This window comes from Suillus plorans, assembly GCF_016647745.1.
Source record: "Suillus plorans strain S12 chromosome Unknown HD556scaffold_66, whole genome shotgun sequence".
Classification (NCBI taxonomy): domain Eukaryota; kingdom Fungi; phylum Basidiomycota; class Agaricomycetes; order Boletales; family Suillaceae; genus Suillus; species Suillus plorans.
The window spans coordinates 184504-211090 of NW_024537450.1; the positions used below are offsets into that span (position 1 = coordinate 184504).

The following is a 26587-nucleotide window of genomic DNA, read 5'->3' on the forward strand; positions in this document are numbered from 1 at the left end:
ATCTGATAAGCGAGGTCAGTGAGTTAGCAAGGTTTGGGCGGGATCATGCTATGAAAACTTCAAGTTTATAATCCTCCCGCGCCTGTTTGCTCCAGTCCGTTTGCGGACTCAGTGTGGGGCCTGCAGCTACGTTCGGCATCGTGTTCTTTGCACCATAAGGCTGTGCCGAAATGTGGTTGGTAGTCTCAGTCACATAAGAAGTACATCATGATAGCCAGCCAATGAGAATGTCTTTCGCATTTGTCTCCAATGCACATGAATGACCGAGATACACGACATCCATGAGGGGGTGTTCGAAGTCCTATTGCCTACTAATAGACACGAAAAAATGAGCACGGCTATCCAGGGCTATGTATCCTGTTTTCCATATATCAAAGTGATCTCGAACCGAACTTCTGGAAAGAGTCTAGCTGTACCTGGTCACGGTTGTTCGACCAGAACGAGCTGCTCCAACGAAGACTAATATCATAGAAGTTTGGGGCTATTTATCGAGATGACGCTCACTATAACCCTTTCCACCAACAGGTGTGCTAATTCCATTGCTGACTTGGAACGGTGGAAGGGGGGCTCCGATGGAAAAGGTAACAGGCGGTGTTTGCCAGCATTTGCAGCATCGATATCATGATAGTCCTCGAGAAGGAGTATTGCAGCATAGATCATTGATAGAGTTCGGCTGGTTTAGGCCACTTGAACGCCTTCTTCACATAAGATCCGGGACAAGGAAATCACGGGGGATCCGATCAGAAGCCTTACGATTCTTTCCATCATCGAGTTTGTTCCGTTCCTCGGGATAAAACAGTGGCTTGTGGGGCAGTAAATGCTAAATAGAATGAAAGGGTGGGATAAGATTGGGCGCTGGGGTAACTTCAATGAATCTGGAAGACAGATTTGAAGCCCTAAAATAAAACTGGCCCTTTCATCAAAAGGGTCATCAACGTCATTGGGAACGCACCGGGTGATAGACGGAAGAGAAACAAATGGTGGCACATCATGAAAGCATAGCATGTTACATACTTCAAGAAGGCTGCCAGGCTATCCAGTTTGGGCAAAAGCGCAGCACCGTACGCGCAGATTCAAGTTGAGTCTTGGCTAGACTTCTGATCCGGGTCAGACTCCGAGGGCACACGATGTCACGGTGTGATCCATACCGAGAGCTAACGATACTATCGTGATACCGGAGTCCTCAAGGCTATGTGCAGAAAAGGTTAAGGCTGAAGAACTTTTGCAGTGCATTATTATTATGTAAGTCGGTGCTTTATAGTTTCGGAAATAACCACCTCACGCTGCAGATCATTGACCTCGATATCCACACCAAGTAACCATGTAGCCTCCACTTGTGAACTTCGATGCCTTTTATGGACGCAGTATTTCCGAAATTGCTAGTTGTGCCATAGTCTAGGTGGAGATAAACTCGTAAACAACCCAGCTGGGAGGATAGTTGGCCGCAAGTTGGCCGCACGAACAGATGTTCTACGGAGATGAATCAGTGCCTTCCACCAATATTCGGACCATCACCATCATATAGTATGTCATAGTCGACCAACTCCCGCTGAACTTCAAGATAGTACAGCTTTACAAATCCAGCATATCACCGGTCGGTGTTGGTGCGGCATCCATCCATTGCACTCTCCTTCAACTGATATCACTGTGACAGCTAGACTTGGTAGTTCAGGTTCAAAATCCCACGCGGTTGTAGCGGTTCGGGCTCTAAGTTCAGGAGAAGACTGCAGCAGAACTAGAACTTCGGCTTACCACGAAAACGCAGGGCCACAGTATGTGCACCGTACTACTACTATAAAAGTATTGCAGTAACTTCTGTCTGGGCTCAATGAATCGTAACAACTTATCTAGATATGCCAGGTTTGCTTGCGCTTATATCTATTATAGGCCCTCGGATTTTCTCGAACTACAGCCGTGTCCCTTTTCGCGCGCGATTACTTGCGCTCGAGATATTCGGATACCGCACCGAACAGCTGGTCGTACCTACTTGTTGTGGACGCCTTCTTCAAGCCTCGAGTGCATCTTACATCAAATATGGCATACAGCCATGTCGGCATTCATACCTTGTCGTATTGCAAATACACTAAGTGAAGTACGGTATAGTGCATGATCATCTCAATACCTGGTCACGCTTACTTGTTGTGGATGCCTTCTTTCGTTAAAGCCATCGGCATGAGATCACAGCAATTCCACATTTCATGGACTCGTGCCCATGCTTGGCTACGGCGCTGACATATTGGAGAGGTATCAGCAGGTCGCAAATCGTAGGGAACTTATTGGGGACTTATCGGTGTACATTTTGTCACTATGTAAGCAACGCCGTGCCGCTTGGTTTACCATGGCCTGGTAATATAAATCTTTTTTACTTGCCCGAACTTTCCTCTTTCCCCTACCTTTCAAAGATGATCATTTAAGGACCGCAAGGCATACATTATCTCCCCCATTCCCTGGATGAATTTTCACTGGAACAGGTAGGTCATATACCACGCAACCATTGCTCGCTCTTATCGCCCTATCATTTAGCACACCCATGCTAGATCAACTCACGGAAAATCAGGACGTCCTCGACGACGACCTTCGTTGTACCTTCGTAAACCCACTCGGCAGCCACCTCGGTGCCAACCACATGGTAGGATGTATTTTTCTGTCACCCTGAATTTTTTAAACTGACCCGCTCAAAGTTAGAGAACTCAAGGTCACATTCAAACACAGCAAATCATCAGATATCAAGCCTCATGTTAGTCTACTCCTTCTCTTCCTTACAGAGATATAACACTGTGACTAGTCATCGCACCCAACCGTCTGTTGGCCCTCCGATGTCAGGCGATTCATCAAGTAGCGCTGACCACAACCGCCGCAACTTCACACAGGGTCGATACTCAACACAACCTGTTTCCACATCCATTTCCCAGGTCTTAGCCATACCACCGCCACAAATTGACTACTCTATCACCACCAATATGCTTCCGAATTACGACTCCTGGAATAATGTATCGACCCTTCACAGCACCCAGTACCATAATCCGGTGTTAGGAGGTGCCAGTATCGGGCACTCTTCTTCTCCTGCGATAGGAAGCGGCTACTTTGCCCCACCGACATCCCAAGAGTATGTTCTTCGTTACCATGTCTAAGTAGCTGTTTTCTCATAATGACTCTTATACACAGGGTGTATCCGAATGGCCCCTCTTCGCACTCCATCATTTCCTCGCAATATACCATAACTAATAATCCGCCTTTCGTCTTTGACCCTAATATGTCAACCTCCGATTTTTCGCCGTACAATACCTCACCACATCAATGGCAGACTCATACCGTCCCTCAGCCAGGACCTCTAAGCCTACCGCTCACGCCTATGATACCTCCGCCACAGGCTGCAGAATCTTCACCCTTTACATTTGTGATGCAGTCCCATGCAGTTCATGGCGAACAAATAGGCTACCCTTTAAACCAGCCACCAATCAATCAGCCCTTTCCGTTCCCGCCGCATAGCCATCCCTCGTCTCCTCTCATGTCCTGCGAATGGCTAAATGACGCCGCTATACACTGCGGATTTATAGGGACACTGGAGGCATTAAAATCGCACTGTAAGATTGTGCATCTTTCTGGACCAAGGATCGCACAGATTGGATGCCACTGGGAGGGTTGCGACTACCACAGCCGCGATGACCCCACGGTTCGCGTCATGCGGCGCGACTGCATTTGGCGTCATATTTGTGAGGTACATTTGAGACTGAAGAGGGGTAAGATCTAGGCTTCCGCATCTCTTTGCATCGTTGCATTGTTATTTTAGTAATGCCCCGTGTTGCATCATCGCTAGCGCCCATGCTTTCTTCTGTTAAGATAGACCTCGTTCATACACCAGTTCATCACGTGATTTGAGGATAGAATACATGATTTTGGCTCGTAACTCTTTTTAAACTTAGAATTAGCTAAATCTGTTCCAAGATCTTGTGGGGATGTACTACAATATAAAAATGGTCTACTCAGAATCCTTATTTTCGGCGAATTGAAGGAGGAGTAGGCATTTTTGTAGCAGATTCACCATTGTGACCCATTTGTGACTGATGTGACCGTATCAGTGACTCGGACTTAGACGCGAGGGAGATAAACAATTGAAGCGGCCGTTTGATTTCAACGATTTCGATGATGTTCGACACAACGTTCAACAGCCGTTCAAGTTCGAGAATCAATAATTAAATTCAACATGAGGTATCAAGTATATGCGCTACTGATCAAGTTAATCCTGCAGTTTCCAGTTCAGTACGAGGCTCCTCAATCGCGGACCGAACAGCATCTCTTGCTTTTAAGTGCCAACACAGAGGGGGATTTGTGGGGTGGGATCCGGGGAAAGGTGTTGCCTGCAATTGTGGTGAGCCGTGAACAAGTAAGTCACTAAATTATTACATTTTTGTCATTGAACTTTTGCCGTTTTTGATGAGTGGCACCAGCAAAGTTTGCTATGTTTGAAGGCCTCTTTCGTGGCATAGTGAGGTAGATAGACTGTAGTTCAATTTTTCTGCTTCTCATTTCGAGTTAGCGTGTCTGTCACTAATCTAGCGCATCTGTCACGTTGGTGGTGCTCACTTGGGACATTTTGACAATATAATGCCTACTCGTCCTTCAGTTTCTTACATTAGATCATAAAAATTACATGTCCAGCTTGCTACAGACTGTCCACACATAATCTTGGAACAGATTTCGCTCACACTTTGTGTACGACGAGTTATATGCAAATTCATTGAAATGTCACGCTAGGTCACGTGATGAACTGGTGTATGAACGAGGTCTATCTTATATGAGTTAGGTTTGTTGTTGCCGCTTTCTCCCTGCTCTTAGTATCGACCGTCTACCACGGATTTACTCAGTCTCACGTTGCGCAGTTTCTTACCAGTTCATTAATATTTTATGATCTGCCTTGTAATCAAGAGTTCATTCGTTTTCGTTTGGATATCTATAATATTAAATCTGTCCGTATCGCAATGGAAAATGATTGATACCTGCTGTACACATGCGGTGTACATTTCGTAACACTTCATTCGCATTAAAACAACGAGGAACAGACCTGGAAACCATCACACGTCATGCATGCATGAGGCATTATGAAATCGCCCAAGACTGTGTGTTATTTTTAGTGTCGAAACTTGATGCTCTAGGTTCTCTGCGGACCTTCCCAATCTTTTTGAACCATAAGAACGATTGCTTGGCACCGAAGAATACGCATCAATGATCCGGGATCCGGGGTGGCGGAGAAGTCATGGAGTGCACAAACGCATCGTTCGCAGCAGATGAACGTGAGTGTGCATCCACGGCCAAACCCGCTGATGCCCATGAACCTTCTCCCTACAACTCGCTCCGCATGGCTAATTGCCGATGTCGTGTTGACCTGCTGCGATATTGAGGGTGAATACTATGAGGAATCCATCGCGAAGACAAATCGAAAGAGTCATGCAACTTAACCGAAAGGAAACTTACCCTCACAGCACGTTTCTTCCCGAAAAACGTGCAGAGCTCGCCAAACAACTAGCCAGGAGCGTCCAGATCCGGTATCTATACGCACACATCCCTTGAGGGTCCAAAACGTGCAATATCATCATCGTTTGTCATCTCTCGGACACACGAAGCATGTATAGCATACTTTGATGAATCATTCAGCATAAGAAAGCTCACCTTTTAGTACGCGTATGACAGATCCGCCCTACGCATGGCTATCCTCCCCACATCCCACCCGCTGCACAAGGGAGTCAACGCGGCATTCCAGCACGGGGCAAAGCGCAATTTTGTCAAGAAGCGCCTCCCCTCCACACTACATAACTTCCCATACGAATTCAAGATCAGCCCCGCCGAAATGGAAACCATTGAACCCATACGCCACTACTCAAAGTGGATCCCAGATGTGAGGCTTAGTATTGCGCAGAAACCGGAAGAAGCACACCACGAAGATTTGGCAGCGGACGAAGAAATCAGAGCATACTCGGACGGGTCAGCGGTGGACGGAGGAGTAGGGGGAGCGGCAGTGGTGATGGATGGAGAGAGGGTAATAAGAGAGAGACGCTTTCACCTGGGAAGCGATAAGGCCCACACGGTATACGAGGGCGAAATCGTTGGGATGATACTGGCGGTGCAGTTGATAAAGGAGGAGCTTAAGGCGAGGGGAGGCAGACCACGCACCATGGCCCTTGGGGTCGACAACCAAGCGGCTATAAGATCCACCACCGCCTTCCAATCGAAACTGAGACACTACCTCGTCGACAAGTTCCACGACGACCTGCGCAAAACCCTCCAGAACGCCAATTGCAATAAACTCACTATAAGGTGGTCAGCAGGACACATAGGCATACCGGGTAATGAAGCGGCAGACGGGCATGCCAAAAGAGCCGCCAGGGGAGAATCTTCGGAAGCCAACAAACTACCCCGCTCTCTCTTAACACGAGATCGAGCCCCCATCACGCTCCCCATAAGCAAGTCTGCTACCAAACAAGTCTTCAGTGAAATGACACAGCGCGAAGAAAAGGAAGTGTTACGAGAATCGCCACGTTACCCAGAGCTCAGTACCATAGACCCATCCACCCCATCGAAGCGCTTCTCCAACCTCGTCGACGGGCTACCACGCAGACACAACTCGCTATTGTTCCAACTGAGAACAGGCCGCGTACCACTCAACAAGCATCTCCATCGCATATCGAAATCCGCAACCCCCACATGCCCAGCGTGCCAGCAGAAAGATGAATCGGTCCACCACTTCATCATGGAGTGCCCTGCCTACTCCAGACACCGAGATGCAATGAGAGCATCGCTAGACACGCGAGCCTGCAATATCAAGAGTTTGATCAACGACAAAAAGGCAGTCAGAAAGCTACTCACGTACGTCGCCAAGACCAAACGACTCGAACCCATTTTCGGCAATGTCAGCCCGCCCGCCAGCACCAACAGATGAAACCTAAAGATTGGCCCCACCCTCGCCAATTGCACCCAAATGCCTTCAGCAGGCACCCATCATCCTCGCTCCCACCGGGGCCATTACTATAGCGACACAGAGGCAGCAATCAGGATTCAGAACACGATCTAGTAGTACATAGGCATGTAATGTTCACCATAGGGCACCGCCCAACGGACAATAATCAAGGAGTAGTTGAGAAGTACATGTATGTTCAGCGCATAGATGATTTTGAATGTCCGTAGCAAGCCAGTGCTGCGCGGCCTGCGCAGTCACCCGTGTCTGTCATGTGTCAGAGTCACCGCCAAACTTGAATGTACCAATTGCAACTTTGCTCTTTTACTGAACTTCACCTGCAACCTCGAGGCCTCACTGACTCTAGCATTCATCCTCCTGCTGGTAACCGACTGGTGCCCCAGGGCAACTGAACACAACTATATGAACAATTGTGTGTTGACTTGTCCGTGAGCTTAAGCTTAGCATGTTGCACAACACGATATCATAAACTTGAACTCCAGCTTGACTCATGAGGTTCCTCGGCGACCTGGAGGATATTTGCCTGTGGCTGCCCCTTAGTCCAAGGGCTGGTTTTTCTGGAGGTTGAAGAACCTTCACTGATTTATTCCTGATTTTATGGCCGAACTTGAATAGTTTATGGAGTTTTCTAACTGGTAGTCCAGTGGCAGACAGATTCGGATAGATGCAAATTTGATGCAAATTTTTAAGGACAACGGTTGGACAACGGTAAACCATTTTCAACGTTTGTATGCTTACATAATAAATACTGCCCATGGCGGCCCGCTTCGAGACGGCTTCCGTACGAAATAGGCTTCCGCACGATCTTCCATTCAACCAACGTCCTGATTTCACGCATTACGAGCTAGCAATAGCTCACACCCGAACTTTGCAGCACGCGAAATCAAGCCCGAAATCAAGACTTGACAATACTTATGGCAATGACACTACCTAGCTGGTCGAGCGCGTTCAAGGTCACTAGGACAAGCTCCAGTAGACGTGTGATTTCCCGCGATATTGCCAGGCAACAGTGAGTTCCATGCTTACATTACCTTATGCACCTCCTAATAACAGAATTTCGGGCTAGTTCAACGCGCAGAATGTCTACCGTTACTGCAGATGCCCCGCCCACCCCCTCAGGCAACCTCCCGCTGTCAGGAGTCCGGGTTCTTGAGCTTGGACAACTCATTGCTGGCCCATTCTGTGGTCAATTGCTGGGGTAAGTTCTCGAAAAAGCAGCTTGATATCACGCAGAACTGTAAATAGGCATTTTGGTGCAGATGTAATCAAGGTTGAGCCACCTTCAACTGGAGACCCGCTACGAGTATGGCGCGAACTTGACATTGACGGAACGAGCCCTTGGTTTCGAAGCCTCGCGAGAAATAAGAAGAGCATTGCTATTGACCTGAGGAAACAGGAAGGAAGAGAGTACGTTGAAGATCAAGGTTTTGTCGTCTCGATTTCATATCCTATTACAGAATCGTGAAGCGGCTGGCTGTGAGAAGCGATGTCATAGTCGAAAACTTCAAGCCTGGAAGTGAGTTGGCATCAGCCCGGTTTGTATATTTGCACTATGCTCAAGGGTATCTTTAGCCCTGGAAAAATGGGGTCTTGGGCCACAGGAGTTACACAAGGAGAATCCTTCCCTGATCTTCACCCGTGTCAGCGGATATGGTCAAACAGGTCCATGGGCTTCACGACCAGGATATGCGTCTGTATGTGAAGCCGAGTCAGGATTTCGTTTTATAAATGGACAACCAGACCCGAATACCGGACTGCTTTCGGGTCCTCCAATAAGACCTAACATCAGTCTCGGTGACTCTGTCGCTGGTTTACACGCAGCGTTTGGCACTGTGAGAGGCCTCGTGATGTTTGATGTACATATCTTGACGTTCCCCAGGTGCTGGCACTGTTGTCGAAGCAGAAAAAGGCTTCACGAGGGGAGCAAGGTGGTGAGACGGTTGATGTGAGCATTATGGAGAGGTAAAAATCCACCACTTTTTACGACCTCCACTGGACGCTTTGCAGCATGTTGAACCTGATGGAAGGCATAATTCCAGAGTACGACCGTAAAGGCAAGGTGGGAGTTCACTGCGTGTCCGTTTGAATCATTTCCAATTTTCACATTCACAGGTCCGTGGGCCATCGGGTTCGTCGGTGACCGGCATAGTTCCCACTAACGCCTACCCCTGCCTCCCATTACCATCAACACCCACCTCGCCAACATACATAATCATCGGTGCAAATGGAGATACCCTCTACGCACGACTTATGCATGCCATTGGCCGTGAAGACCTCATAGGAGCGTCGTATGCTCAAAATCACCATCGCGTCGCACGGCAAGGTGAGATCGAAGAAGCCATTTCAGCATGGACCAGTCAGCGGCAAGTTGAAGAAGTTCTGACCGTTCTCGAGGGCGCTGGCATCCCTGTCGGACGCGTCGTAGGCGTGAAAGAGATCGTGGAAGGCGAACAAGTAAAGGCCAGAGGAGCCGTGGAGGACGTAGAGGTTGGTGGGGATGGAGGGGGATGGAAAGTCAAGATGCCGAGAGTGTTTCCTGTGCTCGAAGGCTGTGATACGAAGACCAGATGGGCAGGACCTGACCTGGGTGCACATACAGATGAAATCTTGGGAGAATTAGGGCTGAACGTTGAAGGTATCATCCGATTGAGAGAAAAGGGCGTTATTGGTTGAGTTAAGCGGGCCAGGTGAAATCGATGCGGTCCTGCCGCGGTCGTGACGTCCCCAGTGTGGGTAATAAACTTCTATGCATATATATTCCTACCAGTACAATGATACGTCACGGTGAACAGGACTAGAATCTGGTATGTTTCGATCATTCAATCAAGCAGCGAAAATCATGGCTGTAATATTTAACTGGTATTCTACAAGGTCAGATACTCATTCGTTATTACCGGATAGTGTCACCGAGCCAAGACCTCAGGATCAGGCCATAAATAAGGAATCTCAGGGACACGAGACCCAAGTTGGACTGAATCGTCGAACCAATGTGGTGTAATGATGGACATGCCGGTATATGGTGCAAAATACATTGCAGTTTGGTACTACGACATGAGGGTTAGCGCAGTGAACAATGGTCCCATAGTAAATGAAACAGAGAGAGTAAGTACCTTATTGCTTTGTTTATGCAATGCGAAGAGATGGGTCACATCTCGGGTAAGGGCTGTTCGCCACTGCCCTCCTAATGAGATGATGCTAGCTGACAGAACTTCAAGGTCCCATTGGGAGAGCTTGTAATCAACATCAACATCATATAATGTGATCAAGGACAGTTCACTCACATCCGTGGCGCATGCAACAACACCTGAAAAAATCATGATTGGATCAGGTGAATAGTACCGCTCGCTGACATTGATCGTCAATGCCTTCGTACTGAAGTGAAAGGTAGAGGAGACTCACGGTTGAAGTTTTCCAAGGACTACGCACCGTTGTACCCACATGTCTGACACTACATGCAGAGATCCCTCGTATTCACCCTGAATGTGTGATCCAGCAAGCGCAATAATATGAGTGTGTGGTGGTGCGCTCGTTGCACCGTGGAGATCTAGCAAGGCTGAGAGTTCCTTGTGTCGTGCCGCTTGTATTGAAGATGAAAGGGCGTAGTGTACACCATTGAAGAGGGCCATACACGAAAGCTTCAACGTGTATGTGAGAGGGAGTGTGACACAATAGATCAATGGAACGTCCTTACAGCAACTGTGTTACAGTTCGCGGGCATTGATGTCCGAGTCACCGGCACATCTGATCCAAGTAGTTATGGTACGTCACGGTGACTCCAAGAAGAGGTATCAGACAACTTGAATAAACAAAAAAAAATCAAAGCGTCAGGGTCAGGGTCAAAAAGCAGGACGGTACCTGCAGGCAACAAGCGGTGGGGTTTGGATGCTGGCCAACGTCACAGGCGATGGAATGTGTATCTCGGCATTCCTGATGAATGGGTTTCTGGAAGAGATTATAGCGAGAGTGAACTTGGAGTGAGGAAGACATTACCTGCTCCGTTCGATAGATATCTAACTTGTGTGATTGACAGCACGGCCCCTTATTCAGTGATGACTCTGATGCTACATCTTTGAAGTCTGCAGACGAGTTATCCGAAGCTGTAGTTCCTTCTCTGCCGGCTGAAGAATGTCCGCCCGTTAAACGTCGATGTGTTCCACAGGCTCGAAGGGTCCAGAGAGGGAGGATAAGAAAAGAAAATAGTCATTGGCTCATGTCCCTAGTTGTACATGTCCCTAGGCAGATAAAATAACAAAGGAATGGTCATGAACTCATCCAACTTGATCGGGAAGTCGAATTAGAACATAGGAAATTGGAATGGCGCGTTAGTGACCGCGTCACATGCTCGTCACGCCGCGTCACGACATCCGATTGAGTCGGACGTCGAAGAGTCGAAGGGGGCGTTATTGGTTGAGTTAAGCCGGTATTTGAATCTTCTGTAGTATAATTATATCTGCCCCGATCATCATGCATAATGCATCATGACTGTTATAAATTACCATCATGATCCTATCAGAGCGATGTACTATGTAAACTTTGCCCGTTTGATCGGATACCACATAGCAAGCATACTGACATGAACCTGATGTGACAAACACCATAAATGTCACCTCGCACCCCAGCTGGCGAGCAGACTTATGTCCACAAATTCGCATCGCGACTTCACGACATCTCGAAATACCACAAGAAGCCAGTGGGACATCCTACGATGACTGCACCGAGCTTTGCGATTTCTTCGAGTCTCTTGCCATCATCAATCCTTTCAAATAACTTCACTCCACCACCTTCTACACCACCCACAACCAGATACTTACCTCGTGACGTCGTCACTTCTAAATGCTATCCTCCAGACATGGTTCAACCCTATCCACACTTCGTTCACTAGTTCTGGCTGGCCCTCTCTAGCGGTGAGAGTGAATATCGTAGTAGTGTCTGATCACCCTCTAATTGAGTCATTCCTGTTCGACGTGGAGATGAATGTTTCTTGGAAGGATGCGTTCCGAGGTTCAGGTAGCAGAATTTATACTGCCGTCATAGTATCTGGCACCAGCAACGCAGAAAGCGCGGACAGAGAGATGTGAGAAGTGCGATAGGCGCTGGAACCAGAGGGAACGTGTGTAACAGTGTATAGCGAACTTTATGTAAGGTAAGCTCCGATATTAATAGTGTGTAAAGGGTAGTTCAGGCTATTATAAGAATCAATGAGATTTCAGCAGTCGATGTGAATGTCCGATTCAAAGTCAAAATGATCACTGAGTCTCCAGGCCTTATCCGCGCCCAGATCCAGGACCACATCAGTGAATTCATGAGTCCGTGACATGGTAGTCATGAGACCTATAGACCGATGCAATTACGCTTTTGCCAAATATATCTATGTATTCTAGAAGAAATTTGTGTTGTTCATAAATGACCATTGATTTACATGGTAAAATGGCACTGAAAGCGTCCATGGCTTTAGTGAGTATGTAAAGGGCAGGCGTTGATATCGGAAGAATATTGTGCCCTAGGCATACTGGGTGTGAATGCGAGAAAGGGAAATTTCCTCACTTCGGAGTCGTGGGGGCTCTGATTTCATTCGCGAGGATAAGCTTGTTGCTTCTGCAACATTCAACTACTAGAGAACCTGGGCCACTGGCATAGCTCACACATGAAACCTCTACAGTCATTGCCATCGTTAATAGACTATCCAGTCGTGTGCTTGTGCACCACAGAGAAGTCAACTAGAAGCTTTACAACGACACCTAATGTACAAGCGCATCCGGAAAAGTAATTCACTACAGAGTGCTACAGACCGCTGTAGCATTCTGTAGCACAATTCAACCCGCGGATGAGAATGACATGAGAATCGGAACGTAGATTCTAGTGACGCCTACGCCTGCCCTGCGTCTTCTGACCAGACCTAGACACGCGTTCTTGTCTAGGATTCATAATACGGCGGAGCAGGTACCTTAAGAGACCACCAGCATATGCATTATCCCTTGGAAAGAACTTTCCAGTCGCTTTGGTATACTCGCTCAGCTTCGCCTCCGAGACAAATATGGTCACTGGCTTCCCGGTCACTTTTGTATCGATCAAGTCAACTATATTGACATGAGTTGCTTTGACCGCCTAAAATGTGACCATACTTGTCAGTATAACGCAGGTGGCAACAAGTTGGGTTCCTACCTCGCGGCATGATTCGAGAGTGTCAGGAATCGGTGAAATGCGGACGATCTGACACAAATTGTGCCATGAACTGAGATTATTCACATCCGTGCCATATATCTCGTTGAACTGCTGAACAAGGGCGTCCTTGAAATCACAGTGAGCTTGTTCTCTCTCTTCGTCTTCCCTATTCCAGCAAAACTGGTCGCACATCCGGTAAAACTCCGATGAAGCTGACGCAGACGAGTTGTAGTCGAACGCGGGATATGTTTCAAAAAAATCGTCTAGAGGTGTCTGTGTCTGTGTTTTGGATGTATGTGTTAGTCTGTCTGTGAGATTGAAGGTGGCTATATTGACCTACACCATTGGTGATTTTGACTTCGCCATGCGCAAACCTGCACTTGGAGCCGAATCGACAAGTAGCTGTCTGTGAATAGCTGTAGCACACCCTAGGGGACGATGGCATCTTTTAGTAACAAGTACTACACGTCGTACTCGTCCAGAATATAGCCAGGTGGGGGGTCTTTATATGACGGAGTCCTTGAATGCCCGATCACAGGAAAGGATAGTCTTCGCGCCTGACCAGTAGATCAAATTGGAACTTCATCACCATGTGGATCCACAAGCACTTCATGTGCCAAGCCAGCTTCTAGACGTACGTGTGGGAGACAAGTGTATCCTATTGAGAGATAGAACTGTATAACTTACGTGTGTACAGCACACGCACCCAAACTTCGACCGGATAACGGGATTGCATTTCAAATCACGACTCGTAACAAGTCGTTCGCAGCCGTCCGAGGTATCTTGTTGCGACTGTGCGACAGGAATTTTATGGTACAAGATACAGAGAGCGGGTAACTGCTTATGGAACGTTCGGGCACACCCACATTCCAGCCGGGGAGTGCCGCAACCCCTTCAATTGAACGTTCAACTTAACCTCGATATTATGACTGATAGCGCGACAAAAATACTGCAGGCCCGAGTATCATGCGCGCCAACATCGACATCCAGAAGCTCAATACATACTTGAAATTACATGTGCCGGTTATCGCTACTACCAAACAGTTCAAGGTACGGTCACAATCTATTGAGAATGGTACTTTTTTGCCATCTCTCTATTGTATTAATATGCTAAGCCTGATTACCCAAAGCTGGCTCTCAGCTATCTGCTCGTTGGCAGCATTGGCTTCTCTTGACCCATTCCAATTAGGCCTCAAGAACTTTGATCATACGACTGATTACTTCCCCCGTCAAATCAAATCTTTTACACGCATATCGGTTGCTCAATGCCAGGCTATAGATATCGAGACAGGAAAAGCAACAGGAAATATTCCGTATTTTGAAGAAATGGTCGGTTGGTACCAGAGGCACCTCCCGGACGAGAGTAAAACTGGGCTGCAGATTGTCCACGGGGACTACAAGCTTGACGACATGATATTTCATCCAGGATAATTGGCATACTGGACTGGGAGTTATGTGCTCTAGGTAGTCCGGTACATCCACCGATCACCGTCTTCCGCATCTTGATCTAAATTCACTGCATAGCTTGCTGACCTCGCGAACCTTACTCAACCATGGGCAATCGACGCTCGTCATCATATACCCAAGGATTCCCTGCTCACTGAATTCACAATCATCAGGCCGTTCAAGAATGCTACAAAAGATGTCCCTATATCCTTAGAAGACCTTGAGCACGAGTACTCCAGGCCGACCAACCAACCATATCCCATCAAAGAAATTAATGGTCTTTGTCCGTAGTTGGATACTCTTCCGGGTACGTGCTATACCCAGGTACAGGATAGTATATATTCACCTGGTTGTTTTTAAGCTTGCCATAATATCGCAAGGTACTGCTGCCAGATATGCGCGACGGCAGGCGAACTCGGAAAAAGCTTTTCTTCACCCACAATTATTTCCTTTGGTTGGTCGGTTGGCAAAGTCGATCTTTGGAAGACGTTGGATTCACTATTGATATGAAACCAAAACTATAGCATTGTTCGTCAAGTCCGTGTTATATAACCTATGCAATGAAGGACGTTCTGTATCTACATATGTGACAATTTCGCCATATAGCTTACTGCAAACTGGGATAATTTGCATCCAAGTATCTTATCAATGTAGATACAGCTGGTCGCTTCCCGCCCTTTTCCCAACAGGTCTCCAGCGCCGACCATGTCGTCCTTGACACTCGAGGGTGACTATTCCTGCTGGGTATTTCCCCTCCAGAGATACACACGATAAGCTCGGTATCCTCAATCTGATCGGGGTACGGCACAATGCCAGATAAAATCTAGTAACACACTCAGTATCTGCAATTTTGGTGACAATGATTTTCTAACGCACCTCTAGACCCGTCATACCTGCCGACCAGATGTCCGATTGCACGGTGGGTAGCAGTGCTGATGCCGAAGTGTTCGCGGGATTCATCAACTCTGGTGCCATATAACGGAGTGTGCCAACCGAATTTACAGTAGTCGTCGTGAAACCATGAGCTTCAAGGACAAGGGAAAGGCCGAAGTCCGTCAAAACTGCATTCCAAGAGTCGTCAATGAGAACATTTGTCTACAATGAGTATAAGTCAGTATTCCCGCAGATAAAAATTGTGTGCTGACAGGTTTGAGGTCTCCATGGATGACTTTGTTGCGGTGCAGATATTCTAATCCAGACAAAAATTGGCGAAACTATCCAGACATCATTGAATATGCGCGACTATGAATGAAATATATACATACAAGTTGCCATCTCTCGTGGTTGTTGTGGATATGCACCAGACGGTCTTTCAGTGTTCTGTTCCTATAAAACGTTGATACTAGACGGGGGATACGATACCTCTGTGTATGTTGTTCATAGTACACACCGATGAATCGAGCCACGTTGGGATGATCCAGCGTGCTCCAAATTTTTGCCTCTCGCAAAATTTTCTGAAGGCAGACAAGTAAAAAGGATGACCTATGAATAAACGATTTACATACCCGTATGGTTTTGTCCGCAATGCGGTTGTTTGACAGAAGTGATGATCTCAAGATCTTCACAGCTACCTACATCGACGAGTGAATATATACGTCACTAGTGACCGAGTAGCACGTACGGTATAACTATAACCTTGCGTGGTGTAGATTCCCGTCCAAACGTCTGCGAAGCTTCCACTGCCGAATGGGCGATTGCCAATGTCGGTCGTCACGACCATTCCCGTCAGATCATCTACATCGATTTTTGCGAGATTAAAAGCCATTGGAGGATAGTATGGATGACTACAAAAATGAGTATTGGTGGATAGATTTCAAGTTGGGATGGATAGCAGGCAGGAAGCAGAATCTAGATGATGAGTGCCATACTGCCTGAGCAGGTCCAACTTAAGTATGTTTCCCGGACGAGGTGTCTAGAGTCCTCATGCCCTGAGTAGGGAAAATGACCATAGTGACGAAGTTGTTGTACATGGTAGACAAGAAAGCCGGATGCACGTCAAAGCTCGCTTCAAGGATTGCCACATTGGGTTCATCCTGAGTTAGATATCGAGTTGCCAAGACGTTTACAATAAGGATTCAAGAGATGAGTCAAGATTCAGATGATTTCTAAGGTACTGTGGGGCCATTTGATGATCAGTTACTTATGTTACATTGTAGTACATTGTACAATGGTAGTCAGAGTACTTGCTAGTGAAGCGTGTGATTATGAGACAAGTCATGTGAAAACCGCGACCCACTTTGAGCAACCTCTATGTAGTATGACATACTGACTCAATTCAAATCTACGACTCGACCACTCGTGACGAGTGAAGACCATGCGCCCGATCCTCCTGCACAAGCCAACAGATGCAGCCAAGTAAATGTTGACCAAAGCTAGGTACGTGGTTCATTGCTGACAGCCCATAACCTGCCGATATATATTATAAACTGACAAGAATTGCGTGGTTGAAGGATTAGCGCTTCACGTTAACCGTGACGTGTTGGTTACTATGCTTCGAGGGATCTTTCCGAAGGATCTGCCTCAAGGTCTATTTATTCCCTTCTCGCAGTGTACCGTACCCCCACCGTTTCTCACACTAACTCAATCCAACTCTACGACTACTCGTGATGAGTGAAGACCATACGCCCGATCCTCCTGCAGAAGCCAACAGACGCAGCCAAGCAAATATTGGTCAAAGCCAGGTACGTGCTTTTTTGTAATTCATCGCTGGCAGCCCTCATGTATTTTTTGTCCAGGGCGCCGAACCTCTTAGAGGAGTCTGTCAGTCCCTGCAGAAATTGAAAAATGGGTTAACAAAAAAACTTCCTGTGCGTAGATGCGAATGCAGATTGTCTTGAATACGGCTGAGTTTGTGCAGAAACCCTTCAAGCGAAAACGAAACCGCACCGTTGTGGTCCAGAACATCGAACTTCAAGGTGCTCCAGCACCCGCTGTACAGGTATTTTCGTCTGATGATTTGCTTTTTCTTCTTTAAATTTTAGCAATCGCACAGATTCAGGCCGCTCCTTCTGGCGTGGAGGAAGGTCCTGATCCCAAACTAGTTGATGCTGAACTTCAGGGTGCTCGTGAGGGCACAGAAAGCATGAGGCTACTCGGGGGACATGTGACTTCTGTGGCGTCCACAGCCAGCAATGCCCTGGCAGGTCTCACCACCATGGATGACTTCGAGACGACATATCTTCAACCCCTAAAGATCATCGACGCTGTCCTTGAGAAGATTACGGATGTATGGGTCATTCTCGTTTATGGGAAGCGAACTAATCAAGTTGTATAGGTGCATCCGTACGCAAAAATGGCGCTGGGCGTCTTGTCTGCTGCATCCAAAGTACGTTCGGTTTCTCCCGGAGTTCTATCTCTTGCTCAGTATAATTCCATGTAGGTTATCATCACTCAAGCAGAGCGCGACCAATCAGTCCATGGTCTTCTCAAGAAATTGGCTGAAGTTTACCTCTTCATGACCCAAGATGACACTCTTGGCAAAATTGAATCAATGTGCAATATCGTTGGAAACATCGTTCAGCAGACTCTTGAGTGTGCCCATTTTATCAAGAACTACTCCGAGACAAAGAGCTTTTGTGAGTCGCCAAGCTATCGCACTTTGTACATGAATCTTACACTATTATCATAGGGAAGAGACTTGGGAAAAGCATTCTCTCGGAAACCAACATCATCATTAAGCGGTATAGCGATACTTTGGACAGACTCATGCAACAATTCCGGGACCAAGTTGACCGAAACGTTGCCATCTTCGTCCAACGTACGGGTAAGAATTCTGACACGTTTCTGTCTTCACATTCACTCACACCGTTTCAGGTGATACCCTGGATCTTGGTGATATTGCTTATGCAAAGGGCGTAGGACTAGATACCACGAAACAGTGCCTATCAGGGACGCGCACGGAGATTCTCTCCCAAATTTCCGATTGGATCAATGACAGTGGAGACGCTGCTGAACGTGTGCTGTGGCTATCTGGGCCTGCAGGCACGGGCAAGTCAGCCATCGCTCACACAATTGCCAAGTGGTTCAACGACATGGGAGTGCTTGGTTCATGTTTCTGCTTCGACAAGGCCCAAGAAGCCGAGAAACACCACGAAAAAGTTTTCTCCACCATCGCTCGTGACCTAGCTGATCGGGATCCAGAGATGAGACGATCATTAGTGGATGCGGTTAAAAAGTCTACGTCACTCAAGAACTCGAGGGATATTTTCCAACAGTGGGATAAGCTTCTCATAGGACCACTGAAGAAATTGTCTAGGTCAAGTGTGGGACCTGTCTTGATTGTGATCGAGGCGCTGGACGAGAGCGGTGGAGTGGAGACGCGGCGGGACCTTCTCCGCATACTTACCGGTAAAGTTCAGAACACAGATCTTCCAAAAATCACAGAACTTCCATCCAACTTTCGGATTCTCGTTACCTCTCGCCCACTTCATGACATAGAAGATGCATTTCATGACGTTCAGCATACTCTACGGTTATCCATGGACGAGATACCAACAGCAGTGTCGGAGCGCGACATCTGCGCTTTTGTGTCTGACAAGCTACAAGGGTTATCGTGCTTTGGGAAGGAAGAGTTTGAAAACCTCGCTGCGAAAGCCAATGGACTTTTTGAGTGGGCACGTCTTGCATGCGAATATATCACGGAAGACCTTCCCGGCGTAAATCCAAGGTCTCGCTTTGAAACTGTTGTGAACCGTGATCCTGGGAAATGGACAAACAAGTTGTATGATATGTATCGGCTTATTCTGGCAGAGATTTGGCCACGACATCGGTATGGCGATGCCGAGTACCAGGAAGCACTAGCGGGGTTTCGTTCTGTGATGGGGCAAATACTCAGCACGGCTGAACCCCTCCCGTTCGATTCCCTCAACGCCATGCGGGATTGTTTTCCGGACCACAACAAACATTACAAACTGGGCATCATACAACATATGGGATCCCTCCTCAGTGGCACAACAGACTCATGTATCCCCGTCAGACCCCTCCACACATCCTTCCAAGAGTTCCTAACAGATAAATCATCCAGCGGAGACTTTTTCGTTGACGTGACGAAGACACAACACCACGACTTAGCGTTGGCGTCACTTCGAGTGATGGAACGTGGCCTCCGCTTCAATATGTGTGATTTAGAGTCATCATACCTCCCTAATCGCGAAGATACCGGACTGCCTCAACGAGTCAAAACATCCATTCCCCTACATCTCGCCTATTCCTGTCGACATTGGGCTACGCATGTTCAAAAAATGGACTTCGACGATGAGCTCGCAAAGGCGATTAGATCATTCTTCAACCACGAGCGACTGCTGTTCTGGATTGAAGCACTCGGACTTCTCAACGCAATCAGCGGTGCAATTACTGGGCTTCCACTCGTTGCTAAGTGGCTGAAGGTGAGCACATGCCTACGACACGGTGTCGGACGCACAGCTCATAAATAAACATAGGGCCATTTTGGATACGAAGATTTACGGACCACCACAATGGATGTACAAAGATTCATTCAAGTGTTTGGCGGCATCATTTTGCATAGCACCCCGCATCTATATGTATCAGCGCTACCATTCTCACCCATCAACTCCACCATGGCTACCAATTTTACTGCAAGGTTTCCGAACAACCTTCGTCTGGCATCCGGCCGTGATTTGAACTGGACGGTTGCCCAGACCGTGATCAGTGGGCACTCTGGAGGGGTCGCCTCAGTCTCGTTCTCACCAGATGGTACTCGCATCGTGTCTGGTTCGGAGGATGAGACTGTGCGGCTGTGGGATGCATGGACGGGACAACCATTGGGGGAGCCCTTGCAGGGGCACACTGGACTGGTTTCCTCAGTTTCGTTCTCCCCGGATGGTACTCGCATCGCGTCTGGTTCATTGGATGTCACTGTGCGGCTGTGGGATGCATGCACGAGACAGCCATTGGGCGAGCCCTTGGAGGGGCACACTGGAGCGGTTCTCTCAGTCTCGTTCTCGCCTGATAATTCTCGCATCGCGTCTGGTTCGGAAGATAGGACTGTGCGGCTTTGGGATGCATGGACGGGGCGGCCATTGGGTGAGCCCTTGGAGGGGCACACTGATTGGGTTCGCTCAGTCTCGTTCTCACCAGATGGTACTCGCATTGCATCTGGTTCCGACGATAACACCGTGCGGCTGTGGGATGCGGTGACAGGACAGCCATTAGGAGAGCCCTTGGAGGGGCACACTGGAGCGGTTTATTCAGTCTCGTTCTCACCGGATGGTACTCGCATTGTGTCTGGTTCGGAGGATAAGAGTGTGCGGCTGTGGGATGCATGGACAGGACAGCCATTGGGTGAGCCCTTGGAGGGGCACACTGGACTGGTTCGCTCAGTCTCGTTCTCACCAGATGGTACTCGCATCGCGTCCGGTTCTTTCGATAATACTGTGCGGTTGTGGGATGCGGCGACAGGACAGCCATTGGGGGAGCCCTTGGACGGACACACTAATTGTATTTGCTCAGTCTCGTTCTCACCGGATAGTACTCGCATCGTGTCCGGTTCTTTCGATAATACCGTGCGGCTGTGGGATGTGGCGATTGGACAGTCATTTGGAGAGCCCTTGGAGGGGCACACTGATTGGATTCGTTCAGTCTCATTCTCACCAGATGGTACTCGCATCGTGTCTGGTTCGAGAGACATGACTGTGCGGCTGTGGGATGCATGGACGGGACGGCCGTTGTGTAAGCCTTTAGAGGGGCACACTGGAATTGTTTGGTCAGTCTCGTTCTCACCGGGTGGTACTCACGTCGCGTCCGGTTCTTCCGATAATACTGTGCGGCTGTGGGACGCATGGACGGGGCAACCATTGGGTGAGCCCTTGGAGGGGCACACTGATTGGGTTCGCTCAGTCTCATTCTCACCAGATGGTACTCGCATCGCATCTGGTTCCGACGATAACACTGTGCGGCTGTGGGATGTGGCGACAGGACAGCCATTAGGAGAGCCCTTGGAGGGGCATACTGGAGCGGTTTACTCAGTCTCATTCTCACCGGATGGTACTCACATCGTGTCTGGTTCGGAGGACGAGACTGTGCGGTTGTGGGATGCATGGACGGGACAGCCACTGGGCGAGCCCTTGGAGGGGCACGTTGAAGGAGTTTACTCAGTCTCATTTTCACCAGATGGTACTCGCATCGCATCTGGTTCATCGGATAATACTGTGCGGCTGTGGGATGCGGCGACGGGACAGCCATTGGGAGAGCCCTTGGAGGGGCACACTGATTGGGTTTGGTCAGTCTCGTTCTCACCAGACGGTACTCGCATCGTGTCTGGTTCGGGAGATAAGACTGTGCGGCTGTGGGATGTAGCGACCAGACGGCCATTAGGAGAGCCCTTAGAGGGGCACACTGCATTGGTTTATTCAGTCTCGTTCTCACCGGACGGTACTCGCATCATATCTGGTTCATCAGATAAGACTGTCCGTATGTGGAGTGCAGTGAAACTGCAGCCATCCCCCGAGTCCAGAGAGCCAGATTCCTTCGCATCTCCACTTCACCACAGCACCACACCTCTCACTCAAGAAAGCCATATCATGCCAACCAACACTTATCACGCCCACCACATTTGCTTCTCGCCCAGAGTTGAAGATGCCCTGCCCAATCCCGCTGACTTGCTCGAACCCACCTCTCACGACGATTGTAATCCAACCCCTTTCTTGCTGCAGGCTGATGGACGGATGATGGGCCCCAATCGCCGGCTCCTTTTCTGGGTACCTCCCGCTTCCCGACATGCATTTTATACCCCTTGGACTTCATTGGTGATTTCAAGAGGAGGTGCCGAGCTCGATTTGAGCCGCATGGCACATGGGACAAACTGGTCTAGTTGCCGGGATGCGTAAGTTCTTAGTCTTTACCACCCGTCCTCGCAGTGGCTAATATTGATCCTTCTAGCTCCACGTAATAGTGATTTCATTACTGCACTATGGAGTGTACCGTTGATTCTTTGATTTTATACTTAGCACTTCGTCTGAATAAGTTATGGTTGTTCCACTGAATGATGTGCTAATGTTGTTCCTGATTCGTGATGCATCTAGTACCGGGACCTAATTCATATTGATACTTCATATACAACCGTACAGTACCAAATCTCTAAATAGCATGTGTAATTATTCCTTGTTCGATCCGATCCAACGTGCTAAAATCCAAAGCATTTCCCTCGAGCCCCTTCAACTTCGTTAAAGCTGGTCCTCTTCCACTCCTTGAGAGCTGCAAATTCAGCCGCAGCATCGTGAGCCAACTTAGATACACCTCTGCAGTCTTACCTTGGACTGCAGCTTCGCATACTTGAATTTTTCGGACCAGTTTCAATTGCTTATATGCGGTATATGTATGTGTATTGGATTTGGAACCATTTCCGAGAGAAATCCAGAGGGTGTCCCTCACCCTACCCTGGCCACTGTAACACAAGGTGCACTTAAATTCGATGAGTATGAATAGCAATAATAATTTAAAGTTGAGCCAAGAGCCGCCGACCCCGATCCTGTACGCGTTCTGAACATCAACCAAAGTGCAGGTTGTAGCTAGCCATGTACTGCTGATCATGATTGTGGAGACGAAGTCGGAGATAAACTTGAGTGGAATCTGAGACTGAAAAGAGAGAACGCGGAGCAAATGCACGTTGTTGTACTTTTGTGACCTTGTTTTATGGTCGGCACTTATTCACTGGCAATAACATTCATGCGTCTCCTTCAAAGTAATACCCTGCTGAGGCCTTGTACAACTTTACATAAATACGGTTTCCTTGGCTCTCTTGTTTTCATGCTTCTCATCGTGACCTCGTCAAGACGTTCTCAACACGGAACAAGTACCTGATAGTATTTTATATACACGATGTCCACTGGCAGCCGGTTCCATTCACAGCACCATGGGTAACGGTCCCTCTATATTCGTGCGCACGCCGCAAGAGCATCTAGAGCGCATGTGGAAAAATCCCAGTCCACTCGCATATTCCTGTCCACCTAGGTGTGTGAGCTCTACATGAACATCGCTTGGTACTAATTACTGGGCCAACAGACACGTCCGCGTTTACCTCCTTCCAGAATGGACTCAAGGTAAAAATCCGATGAAGGAGCCATGGGCTGCACTAAAAAACGACTTTGCGCTCGAACCTACGGGCGAGTTGAATTTGAAGAAAGTGAAGGGTAAGTGGGCCCTGGAGCGGTGTTCGGTGCGTGCTACCTACTGGTACCCTGTCTACCAAAATGTTGATTGATGTGACAGGCGATCGATCTGGAGAGAATGCAGTCGTTTGAGGAGAAGTGCAAGGGGAGATTGTCGCCACTTGCTTTAAAAGTGTTGGCTGATTCGAAGGGTGTTGTTTGGATGTACGGTGAGTTCGTGATGCTCTTGAAACGTGCTGGTCGTGTTTGTTTTGTAGGGGAGACTTATTGTTCCGTGTATGCCCTTCCGAGACATACCTTTTGATGTATCTAATGCAGTTTCATGCCCCAATGCTCATTCTTCGTCTTCCAATACAGAACCAACGCCCTCTGAAGACACCGTATCCATACGCGCAGACCGTCTACGTATTGTGCGGCAGTACGATACCGCGGTCGAACGCGTTATGGAAGCGACGCTAGGTCGCATATCAAAACTACTCGATAATGGCGTAGTGGGAGAAAGCGTGTCTCATCACTACCCCAAATACTCTGGTGCTGACCCAGGCATTCCCGATGTGCCGCAGGAAGCACACAGCAAAGAAGCATCGGTCAAGGGGAACGTTGGGGAGGCCGAAGGTAGCAAAACAAGCGCAACTCTATATCAACAGCAACGACAACTTATATTCTTTGCGGCGCTTTTGTTCTTATTTTATTCTGGCGCGCTGGGTCGATATGCTCGATTCGGGAGGGATCTTGCTTTTGGGTGGTGAGCATTTGATTGACAGTTTTTTTTTCTGATAACCATGCATGTATGCCCTTCCTCGTGTTCACTATGCCTTCTTTTTCATGCCTCATGATTTACTACTACCGCATACGTAATTGGTCCACTTGTAATGTTGAAACTATGTCCTATGCGCAATTTTTTCTTGACACCAGTCCCAGGCCAGGCTCTTCTAGCAATTCCCGCATGACCAAGCAAGCAACATCGCATCCTGGCGTCTATGGAAACACCAGGAGTACATTTGAGGTGTATTATGATCAAATCCAGATCTCATAGCAGTTTTCCGAAGAATGTGCCTTGACGAAAATAGCAACAGAAACAGGTACACGTACTATCAGTACTTGCGCTAAAGCATATATATGCTGTGTCGTCTGGTTTGTGGCCTAGTGGTTCTTCCTCAGATGCTGAGGTATGTCTCTGTCTTCATGCTGTCTCTCCCTCTTACGATATTCTTTCTCTAGCACCACCCTAAGGTAGCGTGGACTTTTTCATAGCGGTTGTTCTTGACGCTGAGCAACATCCTTTATCTGCTACTTCCAATATCATTTTCTACCCAGACTCGGCGGATTGAGCTCCGTATATCGGCTGACGACGAGTTCGCCAACCACGAGGAGTCTCTTCAGATCCTATATCAGATGGAGATGGGGATGAGACACCTGAGAAGCTTCATCGGGTGTTTATGCATGTTGTGAATGTGCCAGAGGACACTGCGGACTTACTGTCTTGCATATGCGGCGTCCACGTACTTGCAATTCATGGCGAGAATAAACAACGGCTCCTCCAGGACATCGTGACTGAGGGCTTCCAGATGATGTTGCATCATACGCTCCGCCACTAGCCCTGCCATCTTTATCTGAAGATGAGATTCAGGCAGCCATCTCATCGCTGCGAAACATTGTGGCTCCGTGTTTGGCTTTATACCCAGAGTCTTGCTTGCTGCAGACTGCAACTGCCTTGCGTCATCTTCCCTGTCACGGAAGTCAGACAGCAGCGTGGTCCAGCCGAAGAGACCCCGCACGTATGGATTCAAGGCACAGATTTCATGACCTGCTTACTAGTATCACGAGCGATGAGAAGCTGGTCCAGTTCTCCCAGGAAAAGCCTACGCGACAGATATTCTTCCTTCCGTCCATGGGACAGTCGTCTCCTCGACCTGCCCAACTTTGGAGACGATGCAGAAAGCTTGGGAGATTGGTCCGAACCTTTTCGTTGTACAGTACCATTCGCACAACAACCATCCTGTCAAAGAGGGACTGGCTGATTTAGAATCCCTCTTAGTACAAGCATTACGATTCATCATTCGCCTTGGACAGCCGTTCAGTGCAATTCCGCCTCACGACGATACTATAGCATCCCTGACACTCACGACAACCAACCTCACCTCGGCAATATTCCGCCTTCTTCGCCATCCGTATCCCAAACTCAGGTTTTGTACCATCAAGCTGCGCGTACGACGGCCGAGGGCCGTCGACGAGGTTGTAGTTGGTCCTGTCGAGGGGAAAGGTTCTGATTTGGAAAGGTCGCGCGCATCCCACACTCTACTTCTACTACGGATACATGCACCACTTCCCCTACGCCTGTCGATGTATACGACCCCGTTGGCATCATTGTCACACGTACCATCATCCGCCCTAATGGCAATCCCCATCGTGGTCTTACATACCTGTATGCTATCTCGCATACAGATGTTATCGTGCTCGTCGTCTCGCACAAGCACCATCATCTGCGTCACCCGATCTACACCCCCTTCGCACTCCACGAGCCTGGTGCTCCGAGCGCTCAACTGTTCCAGCACATCCGCAGCTTGTGATGGTTCTGTTTCAATGGGTCAGCTTGAACTACATTAGACTCATGAAATGAACACCGGGCGTGCTCGTCTGCATTCGACTACTCACGTTTCTACAGAACTCATCTTCCGTGGGAGCTCAGAATTCTTCAACTTGTCACACTCGTGCAGATATTTGTGGTGGGGCCACGCCTCGTCCTTAGCGTTTGAGGATATCACGCTAAGCTGGTGACCAAATCCGAGGAAAAAACTAGCACGATTATGATTGATATTGATTGCGTTTCAGGACATACACAAGCGTCATCCGGCAGTGACATATAAGATACTTACACTCCAAA

The 26587-nt window shown here is 48.2% G+C and overlaps 11 protein-coding genes across 11 annotated transcripts; 6 read left to right on the forward strand and 5 right to left on the reverse strand.

The window, feature by feature from the left end:
* Window positions 1–2816: 2816 nt before the first annotated feature.
* HD556DRAFT_1447695 (uncharacterized protein) lies at window positions 2817–3751 on the forward strand (the record flags this gene model as incomplete). The annotated part of the gene is made up of 2 exons (XM_041307323.1): window positions 2817–3106; window positions 3166–3751. The coding sequence occupies 2 exons, from the start codon at window positions 2817–2819 to the stop codon at window positions 3749–3751; spliced, it is 876 nt and encodes a 291-aa protein (XP_041155854.1).
* Window positions 3752–4852: 1101 nt separating this feature from the next.
* On the reverse strand, window positions 4853–5516 carry HD556DRAFT_848810 (uncharacterized protein). Its single transcript, XM_041311820.1, has 4 exons — window positions 5473–5516; window positions 5167–5407; window positions 5063–5115; window positions 4853–5000 (listed from the first exon to the last, which is right to left on the reverse strand). The coding sequence occupies exons 2-4, from the start codon at window positions 5327–5329 to the stop codon at window positions 4896–4898; spliced, it is 321 nt and encodes a 106-aa protein (XP_041155855.1). The 5' UTR covers window positions 5330–5407; window positions 5473–5516; the 3' UTR covers window positions 4853–4895.
* Window positions 5517–6019: 503 nt separating this feature from the next.
* HD556DRAFT_1244907 (uncharacterized protein) lies at window positions 6020–6421 on the forward strand (the record flags this gene model as incomplete). The annotated part of the gene is made up of 1 exon (XM_041298486.1): window positions 6020–6421. A coding segment is annotated over one exon (402 nt), but the record flags the coding sequence as incomplete, so codon positions are not given.
* Window positions 6422–7753: 1332 nt separating this feature from the next.
* Window positions 7754–9829, forward strand: HD556DRAFT_848894 (CoA-transferase family III domain-containing protein). The gene is made up of 8 exons (XM_041311821.1): window positions 7754–7979; window positions 8037–8168; window positions 8216–8377; window positions 8428–8486; window positions 8543–8802; window positions 8850–8932; window positions 8978–9029; window positions 9083–9829. Exons 1-8 carry the CDS (start codon window positions 7885–7887, stop codon window positions 9641–9643), a joined length of 1404 nt encoding a protein of 467 aa, XP_041155857.1. The 5' UTR covers window positions 7754–7884; the 3' UTR covers window positions 9644–9829.
* Window positions 9830–11647: 1818 nt separating this feature from the next.
* On the reverse strand, window positions 11648–11900 carry HD556DRAFT_1204342 (uncharacterized protein; the record flags this gene model as incomplete). The annotated part of the gene is given in 2 exon segments (XM_041296439.1): window positions 11648–11776; window positions 11790–11900. Coding segments are annotated over 2 exon segments (240 nt in total), but the record flags the coding sequence as incomplete, so codon positions are not given.
* A 783-nt stretch (window positions 11901–12683) lies between these two features.
* On the reverse strand, window positions 12684–13956 carry HD556DRAFT_1402407 (uncharacterized protein). The gene is made up of 3 exons (XM_041303851.1): window positions 13473–13956; window positions 13133–13411; window positions 12684–13075 (listed from the first exon to the last, which is right to left on the reverse strand). The coding sequence occupies exons 1-3, from the start codon at window positions 13575–13577 to the stop codon at window positions 12827–12829; spliced, it is 633 nt and encodes a 210-aa protein (XP_041155859.1). The 5' UTR covers window positions 13578–13956; the 3' UTR covers window positions 12684–12826.
* Window positions 13957–14021: 65 nt separating this feature from the next.
* Window positions 14022–14819, forward strand: HD556DRAFT_849113 (uncharacterized protein). The gene has a single exon (XM_041311823.1). The coding sequence runs from the start codon at window positions 14099–14101 to the stop codon at window positions 14561–14563; it is 465 nt and encodes a 154-aa protein (XP_041155860.1). The 5' UTR covers window positions 14022–14098; the 3' UTR covers window positions 14564–14819.
* On the reverse strand, window positions 14820–16678 carry HD556DRAFT_849112 (kinase-like domain-containing protein). Its single transcript, XM_041311822.1, has 6 exons — window positions 16200–16678; window positions 15844–16149; window positions 15724–15792; window positions 15455–15673; window positions 15190–15401; window positions 14820–15131 (listed from the first exon to the last, which is right to left on the reverse strand). Exons 1-6 carry the CDS (start codon window positions 16341–16343, stop codon window positions 15077–15079), a joined length of 1005 nt encoding a protein of 334 aa, XP_041155861.1. The 5' UTR covers window positions 16344–16678; the 3' UTR covers window positions 14820–15076.
* A 5066-nt stretch (window positions 16679–21744) lies between these two features.
* On the forward strand, window positions 21745–22746 carry HD556DRAFT_1402435 (uncharacterized protein). Its single transcript, XM_041303852.1, has 2 exons — window positions 21745–22418; window positions 22475–22746. Exons 1-2 carry the CDS (start codon window positions 22009–22011, stop codon window positions 22482–22484), a joined length of 420 nt encoding a protein of 139 aa, XP_041155862.1. The 5' UTR covers window positions 21745–22008; the 3' UTR covers window positions 22485–22746.
* A 471-nt stretch (window positions 22747–23217) lies between these two features.
* On the forward strand, window positions 23218–24449 carry HD556DRAFT_1402438 (uncharacterized protein; the record flags this gene model as incomplete). Its single annotated transcript, XM_041303853.1, has 3 exons — window positions 23218–23545; window positions 23597–23750; window positions 23804–24449. Coding segments are annotated over exons 1-3 (439 nt in total), but the record flags the coding sequence as incomplete, so codon positions are not given.
* Window positions 24450–25378: 929 nt separating this feature from the next.
* On the reverse strand, window positions 25379–26566 carry HD556DRAFT_1311927 (uncharacterized protein; the record flags this gene model as incomplete). The annotated part of the gene is made up of 6 exons (XM_041300592.1): window positions 25379–25431; window positions 25519–25702; window positions 25830–25951; window positions 26084–26226; window positions 26359–26474; window positions 26543–26566. The coding sequence occupies 6 exons, from the start codon at window positions 26564–26566 to the stop codon at window positions 25379–25381; spliced, it is 642 nt and encodes a 213-aa protein (XP_041155864.1).
* Window positions 26567–26587: the final 21 nt, after the last annotated feature.